The 11926-nt window shown below is 47.6% G+C and overlaps 1 protein-coding gene across 1 annotated transcript in view; it reads right to left on the bottom strand.

Moving 5' to 3' along the window:
• Nucleotides 1–4128: 4128 nt before the first annotated feature.
• DGLUCY (D-glutamate cyclase) overlaps nucleotides 4129–11926 on the bottom strand; it is a 60414-nt gene continuing 52616 nt past the window's right edge. The window contains 3 exon segments of the mRNA XM_055555898.1: nucleotides 4129–4373; nucleotides 9276–9391; nucleotides 9394–9423. Of these exon segments, the coding sequence (XP_055411873.1) occupies nucleotides 4230–4373; nucleotides 9276–9391; nucleotides 9394–9423 (290 nt within the window). The 3' untranslated portion in view covers nucleotides 4129–4229.

Genomic DNA, 11926 nt, shown 5'->3' with positions numbered 1-11926 from the left:
TTTAGATACAACTCTCACATCCTACTTCTCAGTGTTAAATCTCCAAAGCTTGTATTAGACAAGGCTGGATTATACTACAATAAGAAATATACCCCCAAATCATACTGCCTTAAAACAATAAAAGTCTATCTCCTGTTCATGCAAGGGTCAGATGAGCAACTACTTTCTGGCGTGTGTCTTTTTTTTTTCCCCCAAGTGATGGCAGTGATTCAGGATTCATGCATTAAGAGATTCTACCATCTTGGGGTCTTCCTCTTCCATCCACACAGGTAGGGAAAGCAGGACGAAAAGAATCTCACATGGGGGTTATGGGAAATCTCAATGTGGTTAGTATTCCCGCTACTCACACTCTATTGGCCAGATCTCAGTCACATGGCCCCAACATAACTACAAGGGAGGCTGGGAAATGTAGTTTTCCTGTGTGTGAAGGAAGAAGCAGAATTTGCGAGCATCTGGCCAGTCACAGGCATACAGCTTTTCAAGCCACCTCCACTTAACAGCTCCGCTTAACACCTCCTTAAGCGTTCACCTTCCTGTACCTCATCTGAACAACACCCACGTCTTCAAATGTGATGCTTGGATCTGAAGCGAGATTAGATCTGTGCAACCTGTGCTGAGGAGACATAGATCCGTTACCTCACTATGCTTCTACTAATGCAACAGCCTCTCTGGCAGGCACATCACATCACTGAAATATACTGAGTTTATGTGAGCAGTGGTTTTTTGGGTTGGTCTGTCTTGTTTTGTGTTTTGGCTGTGCCGTGCAGCTTGCAGTTTCCTGACCTAGGTACGAACCCAGGCCCCCAGCAGTGAGCACTAAAAGTCCTAACCATGAGACTTCTGGGGAATTTCTGAGCAGTGGCCTTTTGAATCTGAAAGTTAGACTTTGTGGAGCCAGTGGAACCCACATGGAATAGGTGGAGAGTAGTAGAATGCAGTGGGCTGGACTAAGGTGGGGGTGGTGGTCATCAGAGTCTATGCAATGAAAGGCAGGAAATGACCTCAGAGGATTGCCTTGCTCAGTGGAGCAATGGGATGGCACTTGGCCAGAGGATGGCCAAGAGGGCTAAGGAGCCCTGATCCCCTTCCTGGCTCGCTTATCTTCCAATCCCACCTGCAGAGTCTGTGGGGCATGTGCACCTCAATGTACCCAAGGTCTGAAGTTCACCATCCTGCCCTTGAAGACCGACAGAGATCCAGGTATTACTTATCAGGATCTGCCCTCAATATTCTTGGAAATGCCCAGGGATGCTCATATGCCCCAGGAATCCATCCTGGTGGATTGTTGCTGTTGTTCAGTTGCTAAGTCGTGTCCGACCCCCTGTGACCCCTGAACTGCAGCATACCAGGCTTCCCTGTCCTTCACTATCTCCCAGAGTTTGCTCAAACTCATGTCCATTGAGTCAGTGATGCTATCCAACCATCTCACCCTCTGCCACCCCCTTCTACTTTTGCCTCCAATCTGTCCCAGAATCAGGGTCTTTTCCAAAGAATTGGCTCTTCACATCAGGTGGCCAAAGTATTGGAGCTTCAGTATCAGCATCAGTCCTTCCAATGAATATTCTGGGTTGATTTCTTTTAGGATTGACTGGTTGATACCCTAGCTCATCCCTCACCCTGGGCTTCCCCATCATTCCTGTAGATCACTTCTTGTCTCCCTGTAACCACCTTCTCCAGGTCATAGCCATGCTCACCATGCCACCTCAGATGTGGACACAGGTCCCTCCCCAAAAGGACAAAAGATGACTAGGGTGAAATGAACAAAACTTTACTAAAGACCAGAGCAGGAATCATATTGTGGAACAGAAAAGCATAAAATTGGATCTGTAGGTCCACAAGCCTGTCTTTCCCTGCATGGGAGGTGGGGGTGGGGGCTTTGGATTCTTCACTCCAGACCTAGGACCTGTACTCTCAGCCTTCTCTGGGCTCCACCTAGGTCTTAGTCTCTTTCCTAAACAACTTAATCATCTCCCCATAAACTTCTACCCTCAGGGAAGATAACCTATTACACAGTCATGCCTCAAACTTCTCTATGCAGAATAGAATTCTGCTATTACTTTTGCAAAACCAAAGGCCTATTAGTGTATTCCCCTAAAATATGAGTCAGAAGAATGCTGGCAGCCTTAGCAGATGATGTTTCCTGTCTCTCTAGCCATCAGGATTTTAACAATACCAGGGTGCACTCTCAGTCAGAGGCCCCCATTAGATGGAGCTCTGCAGACCCAGACTTTGCAAATTGTAACTGGAGACCTGGCCAGTGAGGCTTAGAGCTGAGGTGGGACCACTGACCTGAGAAGTCAAGGATGGACAGGGACTATGAGCACATTACAATGGCCCTGATGCCACCCCAGCAGGAGCACAGATATGTAGGTGGGGACTCCCCGCCAGAATAACAAAAGGACATCAGGACAGCCCCCACCCCAGCTACTCCTGGCCAAAGACTTTGCCACATCCTGCATAGGCAGCATTGCAAGTTAACTCCTGATCACTGAACTCCACACTTAGAGTTTACTGTTCAGTGTACAATTTAGAGTCAATTTCTACAGTATGTGTTCCATGCTTTACAACTAATACTCCTAAAAGAATCAAACTTGACATGTTTAAGGAAATAAAACAGACACAATAAACACTTGGGGCCCTAGATGGAAAGGACAACTGTTACTGAATTCTAATCTGGCTGCTTATTGCTCAAAAATCAATACTGGACAGGCAAGTGTTGGTAGAAACGGGAAATGTTGCTTTTAATCTGAAAGCCTGCAATCTGGGGAGAAGGCGGACTAGTGTCCTCAAAGCCAACACTGAAGATGCTGCTCAGGATTGAAAGTTTTTAAAGGGAAAAGGGAAAGTAATTTCAGTTAATCATTGAGGTAAGGGATCAGACTCATAAGACATCTCCCACTGCGTGAAGGCTCACCAACTCCTGTGATCTTTCTTTAGATGCTATCTCATTGACGCAGTTTGTTCTCAAGATTACTCAAAGGGAAGCTGGGAAATGATCAGGTCATCTGTTAATTATTCTTCATGTTTACTTCTTTGATCTAGGGAAGAACCAAGAGCTTAGGCAAGGTATTGTGTGAGTAAAAGATCTGAAAGGTGTGCTTGGGTCAGAGATGAGTAGAATGTTGTGAGTGCCTGGTTTAAGGTTACTTACAATATAGTTTTGCTAAAGCTACAAGACAAAAGGGGCCTCTTGCAGAGAGCTCTTTCTTGCAAATAACTGCTTACACCACCACACCTAGATGAGCCAATGCAAGACACTGTACTGATTCAATATGTGAATGTAATGGGACGTGGTCAGTGACTCTGCTTTGGATTTTCTTGGGGCATGTACAGTGGGAGGTTGTATGAGAGATAAGGACAAGCTGATGAGTTGTCCAGGACTCTGTGAGTGATCTAAGCCCTGGAAGGTCCTGACTCACTCAGCCCTGGGCTCTGGGAGTGTGGTTGCCCTCCTATGCAAGAAGGCTAGAGTCTGGCTCCAGAGTTGGGGGTGAACAGATGGGGAGGAGGTGGGAGATGTGTCAGGCTCCACGGTGGGGTCTTAGGACGTGTAGGGGTGAGGAAAAGGGAGGGGCAGAGGAGCGGTAATGGTGATAAATGTAAGTTTTGAGGAATCTTTTGCCTAAATAAAAGAAATGCTGTTTGAAAAAGAGAGCATTTCCAAGGTATAAATATTTTGTCAGTGGCAGTGATGAGTAAACCTTTAGTGAACCCTTGAACTTTGTAATGTACACCACCCATTTGTACATTTTCTGTTTCTTAATTAACCAGAGGGATTATTCAGGGCCCTTTATGTCTGCCTGGCAGTTCATTGCTCACTGGCATCCCCATTAGTGATTGGTCAGAAGACCAATTAATTATTTGATAATAAAATTTTATTATTTGATAATAAAATTAATTGTGTACAGTTCCAGAACACATGGGTGGCCTAAAAAAGCTGGGGTGAGGAGGCTGGAATCAAGGCCTCCTAGAATTTGGGAATAAAAGCAAAAACTGGGAACCCCAGAGAACTGTTTTCCTTGGTCCTCATCACTTACATGACCCCCACATCCCCAGGAGGTGAGCATGCAGTGATCCAGGACTGCGTGGAGCACGTTGTTCACCCAGGGCCAGTGTTTATTTGCACGACTCCTGTGGAAGGAAACCAGGACCCTCAGGGAGCTCCTCCCTAGAACCAGGTGGGACCATCTGGTACCCACCTCCCACACCTGTAATGGGCATGGTCACCCTTATGGCAGGGTGATTCCCATCAGCTTCTGGATCATCTGGGCATGAGTGCCATGGAAGAGCAGCCTGTCCACCTCTGTGCCCAGGGTGCTTGAGAATCTGCTCCAGACTCCATGCTGCACGAGGATGCCTGGCAGTTTTTCTTCCTGGAAAAAAAAAAAATGGGACAGAGATAAAAGTAGTGGAGGAGGAGAAAAAAATGGGAAAAAAAAAAAACCCCACAACATACATTATAAGTGGAAAAAGAGCATTTGACTTGCCATGGTCTCTTTTTTAAAAAATAAAACTTTGGGTAAAAATACTAATGCCACTGGAAGACCCATAGTGAAAAATAAATGTGTCCTACGTCCCAGATCCACTCCCCAGAGCTGCCACTGTTCAAAGTGGGCTGTTTCTTCATGCAACTAAATAGTATGCTTTTTCTGGAAATCTCCATTTTCTTGACACTACAGATTCATTTCTGCAGGGGCAGCATGCCTACTTCCTGCCAAGCCAGCCCTGCCCAGCTCTGCATTATCTGCCAATGGCTTTGGTCCCAGGATGGCTCCTGTTCCTCCTGTAACCCTACTGTTAGCCTCCAGTGGGGGATGGACCAGGTCCCACTGCCGTCGCCTTCTAGGTATCACCCCCATGTGGCTGAGGGAGCAGAACCATGGAGAAAAGGCAGCCCCATCCTGGGCCCAGCAGGGAGAATGGTTTGCAATCAGCCAGATCTGACTTGGGTCTTTCCTGGCAGAGGTGTCAACCTCTCTCTGCCTCAGTGTCCTCATCTGTATAATGGGGAGGTGGATGATAATAACAATGCCTCTTTGGAGGGTTGTTGTGAGGATTAAATGAGATAATGCAAGTAAAGCACCTCACATGTCCTTGGCACACAGTAGGTGCTCACGAAATGAGGTGGATTATTGTCGGCAGGGCTGGGGCCCCTGGCCTTCTGCCCAGAGCTTTATTCCTTTGACTTACTTGCTGATTTTTTTTTTAAGTGATTTGCTTTGCTTCCTTCTACCTCTCTCCAAAAACAAGGTCCCAGAGAACCACTTGTCTAAGTTATTAACATGTCTGTCCCTGTTAAATAGTTCAGGTTCCCCCGAGAAAGGAGGATCTTAGGTGGAGACACAGGAGAGAGATGCCTGAGGGGAAGAAATCAAATACACCCTTCTTCTCCTCTAAAAACAAAGGAAGGGGGCAAAGGGATCTATAACAGGAAGATCAGGACATACAGGAGGAAGGGGCTCATCTTCCCAATCAGGCATTTGCACATTCATTCCATTGCCCATCAAAGTTTTACTGAGCACCTGTGTGCCAGGCCCTGAAGCAGGGATACAGTGGTGAATACAGCCCCTGCCCCCCCCCCCACCCCGCTCCCAGAGGGATCACATTCTAGATGAGTGATCAGGCAAGCACAGTGTGTGGGGATCATGGCACACAGTAGGGGCACCCAACCCAGTTTATTGGAGTGGCTCAAGAAAGACTTTCTGGATGAGGGACAGCTAGCACCACAGGTGACAAAAGCAGGAGTGAGTCAAGCCAGGGGCCATGGAGGCCACTCACTCAACACTTTTCTTTTTAAAGATTTGTATTTATTAATTTATTTGGCTGTGCCGGGTCTTAACTGTGGCATGCAGGATCTAGTCCTCAGACCAGGGATCAAATCCTGGGCCCCCTGAAGTAGGAGCATGGAGTCTCAGCCACTGGACCACCAGAGAAGTCCCATGAAAACTTTTCAAAACAGGAGGCACGTATTGGCAAATGTCACTCGGGACCTGTCTCTACTCACAACCGGCCTGAGAACCTGCATGTGCATTCTTCCCAAGGGACCAAGGTGGGAGGGAGGCCCACAAGCATTTCCAGGCAAGCCCTTTGTCCAAGAGCCCCTTCCCAGGGGTACCCGGCCCAGAGTCGCATTTTCCGTCATTTGCATGGACTTTGTTCTCCCATTTCTCTTCTCCACTAGATCATATTTGCTCTTTACATGTCAGTGCTTCTGGGACCATGGGACCATTTCCTCCCACACCCTGCCTGCCCTCACCATTCACATCCTTCTGGTCCAGAGACGGCCCTGGGGATCCTCAGGGTGCATGCGATCAGTCAACAGTTCAGGAACTGACTGGCACTCAGCCTCTAAGAGCTGTGAGGACCAGCTGAACCAACCATGATGGCCTGCAAATTCCCGGGAATCCCCGAATGACCACACCATCTTCAAGAGGCCCTGCCAAGAGCAGGTGGGTGGGTGGAGGAGGAGAACTGACCAGGGAGTGGCTGAAGGCAGAGAGCTTGGGGGCTTCCACACCAATCCAGACTGAGACAGAGGGACGGGAGTGGGGGGACAGAGGACTCAAGTGGGCAGAGTGGACTGCATCCAGGGCCTGGTTAATTGTGGGTGGGGGATGAGGCTCCAGGATGACTTTTGGGCTTAGAGGCTGAGTAATAGTGGGTGGTCACTATTGATTCAGGCTTGGAGTATAACGGGCTGATGCTCATAGTTAGGTGATATTGCTGTTCAGAGTCGGGTGGAGAGAAGAGAGAGAGGGGTCTCCTGGGAAGCTGAACTGTTCTACATTGTGACCTTGCTGGTGGCTGCACAGGTGCATACATGTGTAAAAATTCACCCACTGTACACTTAAGGTCATGCACGTTGTTAGTTATATCTCAATTTTTTTAAAAAAAGATTTAAAGTAGAGTGGGATGAAAGTGCTGGAAGAGAATGAGAGCCAGAGGCCTCATTCCTGCCTTTCTGCATCATCCATCCAACCATTATCCATTCATCCATCAGGCTATTCGTCTATCCATTCATCCAGCTAGCCAGCTCACCAGCAGTCTGTCCATCTATCCATCCATCCATCCATCCTGCCTTCCTTTCTTAGTCCTTCCTGTAAGACATCATCAATCCACACTTGGTTCCTGACAAGCTCTGGGAAATGCCCTCCAACCATTTGTTTTGCCCTCAAGTAAAACCCCTGGGGCACAGCCAAGGGCCAGAGAGGGCAGGGTGTGCCCTGGATGGTGGTGGCCACCTACCTCGGGCTCTTCAACATGGTACCCACTCCTGCTGCAGTCACGATAAGATCCCCTGAGTATGGGAGGGCCTTCTTATAAGCAATGCAAGAAGAGAGATGAGAGACATTCTTCTGCATCTAACCAGGCAAGCTTCACCAAAGCTCAGGCCACAGCTCTGTCTGGCATCTCTTGATGACTCTGGGGTCCCCACGGAGTGACCCCCAGAACTCCAGTATGACATCTCTAGTTATCCCCTGCGCTGCTTCATGTCTCTGCACCTTCGCTTCTGTGTGTCTTGCTGTCTGAAAGGTCCTTCCTACCCTTCTTCACCTGGCTCTTATATCCTACTCACTCTCCAAGACCCAGTTCAGAGCCACCTCTTAGAGGCAGGCTTGCTTGAGCTCTCGGAACGAGCCAAGCACCCATTCTCTGTGTCCTCACAAGCAGCGTGCATACTTCTACCCCAGCTCCTGAAATCACCTCCCCTCGTGGACCCTGAATTCTGTACCCCTCCATCATTGTCTCCAGAGCAAGCCCAGGCCTGGCCCAGAGAAAGGGCTTTATGAAACTGTGTTTGTAATTTTGCTATAATGATGTTCCATTTTCTTTTCAAGGGTGGTGCATTATTAATATATTTATGAGAAAGACTGGGTGGAAATGTGGAAGGAGAATTTCCATCCCCAGAGGATAAGTGTGGGGCTGTGTGAGCTTGCTTGGCTGGGTTCAGTCTTTTGTGTCTGTGTGAATCAGAAATCATGTGCGAGATGGCTCTCTGAGTGCTTTTTTCCAGTTCTGATCCAGGAAGTACAGAGAAAGCAGAGAAGGCTCCCTGGGCCCCTTTAGAGCAGAGCATTTCCCCTGAAAATGTCACTTCATCTGCCTGACTCCTCCTCCCTCCACCCCACACCCTGGCACTGCCAAAAACTGGAAACTTCTGCATCTCATTGGGAAGGACCCAGAGTATGGAGTCAAAGATCCAGACCCAGATCTCTGCTCTGTTTCTTAGTTGGGTGGCTTTGAGCATGCCACCTTCCCTCTCTGTGCCTCAGCCCCTCCTCTGTAAAGTGGGGATAACAAGCCAGTCCAGGGAGATGTTGGAGAGAAATCAGGGCAGGTGTAGCAGGGAGGGGCTTCCCCAGTGGTTCAGAGGTAAAGAATCCACCTGCCAATGCAGGAGACTAAGGAGACGCAGGTTCGATCCCTGTGTCGGGAAGATCCCCTGGAGGAGGGCATGGAAACCCACTCCAGTATTCTTGCCTGGAAAATTCCATGGACAGAGGAGTCTGGTGGGCTGCAGTCCATAGGGCTGCAAACAGGACAAGACTCAAGCGACTTAGCATGCATACACACACACACAGGAGGGAGAGAGAGGGAGTAAAAAGACAGGCGGAAGGACAAAGTGAGCAGAAGAGGTACAAGACAGTGTAAAGGCAGGACAGGAAGGAGGCAGCGAGGGCCTCTGGATGCTAACACTTCTCACAGGTGAGGGGCTCCGGGGCCTCAGCTGCTGGCTGGAGGACCTGCAAAGCACCAGCCCATCCCCGCTGCTGTTCCAGGCTCCACGCTCAGGAACCTTCCTGCCTCCTGATTTGCCTTCCCATCTATCTCCCAACACCAGCCTCTTCCACGACCCTGGGAACCAACCTTCTAGTCCAGGGTCTCAAAGGGTGGTCCCCGAGGCAGGAGAGGCAGCAACGTTACCTGGGGACTTGTCAGAGATGCAGACTCTCCAGGCCAACTCAGATTGCCTGAATCAGGAACCCTGAGCCCCACCTGCCCCCCACCCTGGGCAGCTTAAGATGCCCCTGAGGAGATTCTGATGCCTCTAGAGTTGGAAGAATCACCACTCTAATAAAGCACTGTATTCCTTCATTCAAAAAGGGTTTACCAAACACTGGGTTTCCCTCCAATGGTTGCTGGGGAAAGCAGATAAGACCTGGTTCCTGATTTCCAGGAGTGGAGGTCCCTGGCTTACGGCTTGAAATACCATGTCCACTCTTCATCCAGGGGAAAAGTTGCATCCACGAGAGTGGTTTGCTGGGCTACGATGCCTTAGTGACAGATGGGAGGGCCTGAGTCCAGTTCTGCTCCCCGGGTGGTCTGAAGGGCCCAGTCTCTTTCCTCAGTTAATGCCTGTGGACCTCACACGAGCTCGGGAAGTACAGGTCAAGGCATAATGACCTCCCCAGTTAGAATCACCTGGAACAAAAAAAGATTTCATCATAGGATTGGAAAGGTCATATAGCTTGCCTTAGAGGAAGAAATTTTCCTCTACTCTAAACTGATCTGCGATAGAGTAACAGGAGAAAAATCAAACAAAAGTTTAATAAGACATATACACGGGAAAAAGCCGGGAGAACTGAAAATGAGGGCTGAACCAAAAACCGCTGAAGCCCTCACCTTACATACAATACCACCTTCAGCTAAAGAAAAATAGATTTTGGGGAGCACTGGTTTGGGACCAAACAAATGACCAAAGACCTAATAAAAACAATATAGGAAACTGTTTTGATAAAACAAAGTCACGTCTTCTTAGACAGGCTACTCAAAAGTAAAGAAAAACATTTTATTAATTCTTTGTCAAAAGCAGACTTTTGTCTTTTTAACACAGAGAGAAAACAGAATTCTAATTTTGTATCAGCATACCTTTAAAAATGTTTATTATTTTATTTTATTTTTAGCTGCACTGGGTCTTCGTTGCTGCACGGGCTTTCTCTGCGGAGAGCAGGGGTTACTCTCTAGTTGCGGCGCATGGGCTTCTCTTGCTGCACAGGCTACAGCCTCAGTCTAGAGACTGAGGGCTTCAGTAGTCGTGGCACGTGGGCTTAGCTGCCCCACGGCACGTGGGATCTTCCCGGATCAGGACTCCCATCCCTGTCCCCTGCATTGACAGGCAGATTTTTAGCCACTGGACCACCGGGGAAGTCCGATTAAATCTACTCTAATCTTAGCTAGTCCTGATCATACAGAGAACTCTTCTCATGGTTCCTTTCCCATAAACTTTCTATAACTCCCTTTCCCTGCCCCCCACCCCCAATATTCAGACTTTATCCTATGCTTTCCCTCTTTTTTTAACCTTTTTACTTTATTTGCCCTTAACAAAATGCATTCCCACTCATTCTTTTAAAATTTTTTCCTTACATATGAAGATGTTTTCCTTATTTATTTTAGTAGTTTTATAGTACATATGGGGCTTCCCTGGTGGCTCAGACAATAAGGAATCTGCCTGCAATGGAGGAGACTTGAGTTTAATCCCTGGGTCGGGAAGATCCCCTGGAGAAGGGAATGGCAACCCACTCTAGTATTCTTACCCGGAGAATTCCACAAAAGAGCCTGGCAGGCTCCAGTCCATGAGGTCACTAAGAGTCAGACATGACTGAGCAACTAACTTTCGTTTTACTTTTTTTAAAATAGTATATTAATTAGAATTCTTAACTTTTGAAAGTGAAAGTGTAAGTCACTCAGTTGTGTCTGACTCTTTGTGACCCCATGGACTATGGCCTGCCAGGCTCCTCTGTCCATGGGATTCTCCAGGTAACAACACTCCAGTGAATTGCCATGTCCTTCTCCAGGAGATCTTCCTGACCCAGGGATTGAACTCAGGTCTCCTGCATTGCAGGCAGATTCTTTGACCATCTGAGCCACAAGGGAAGCCTTAGAAACCTTAATTTCTTGTGAAAACAAAGAAGTAAGCAATTGTAAACTGTTATACCAGCATTTTCAAATACATTTCATAATGTATAATGTATTTTTGCATGTATTATTAGAAATAATCTGTTTCTAGAAACATACATTTCCTCATAGCATAATTTCCCATTTTCTCAATGTGGTATAAGCCATGTTTCTAGTAGACCCAAACATCTTCAGGTGTTTGTAATAAGAAGACACGCTCGAGGGGCCTGAGGGTGGGAATTGTCTGGGTGACCCAACCAAAGAACTAATCCAGGGTGGAGGCCAGAAACAAAGGATGCTGAACGTATCTTCATATCCTTATTTGCCATCCGTACATCTTCTTTGGTGAACTGTCTGTTTACGTCTTTTGCCCATTTTTAAATTGGGCCATTTATTTTATTATTAATGGTGAGTTCTAAGAGTTCTTTGTATATTTTGGGTTACAGTCTTTCATCAAAAACATCTTTTGTAAATGTTTTCTTCCAGTCTATGCCTTGTCTTCTCGTCCTCTTGACATGGTCCTTTGCAGAGCAGAAGTTTTAAATTTTTTCCCTTCAGTTTTATTGACAGGTAGTTGACATTGTTGTTTAGTTGCTAACTTGTGTCTGACTCTTTGTAACCCTACAGACCGTAGCCCACCAGGCTCCTCTGTCCATGGAATTCTCCAGGCATGAACATTGGAGGGGGTTGCCATGCCCTCCTCCAGGGAATTTCCTGACCCAGGGATTGAACCCGCATCTCTTACTTACATCTCCTGCATTGGTAGGCAGTTTCTTTACCACCTGTGCTACCTGGGAAGCCCCCCAGCAGGCTAGGCACTGGTAAAATAATTTCTTCTGAGGGCAGGCTTTGTCCAGAAAAGAGTGCTCTGGTGTGTTTCAAGTGGCTCCTTCCCCCTGCTCTACCTAAAGCATGAGGGGACTTTTCTCTAGTATTCAGCATGGACCTGGCAGAGTCCCTGGAGGTAATGCTCATGGAAGTGTGGGAACCCCCTATGACTAGGTCCCCCTGGATCTTCTAACTCTCAGAC

The sequence above is a fragment of the Bubalus kerabau genome, chromosome 19 (genome assembly GCF_029407905.1).
Source record: "Bubalus kerabau isolate K-KA32 ecotype Philippines breed swamp buffalo chromosome 19, PCC_UOA_SB_1v2, whole genome shotgun sequence".
Lineage (NCBI taxonomy): Eukaryota > Metazoa > Chordata > Mammalia > Artiodactyla > Bovidae > Bubalus > Bubalus kerabau.
Note: the sequence above shows the minus strand (reverse complement) of the source record. Positions and strands in the feature narration are given on the sequence as shown.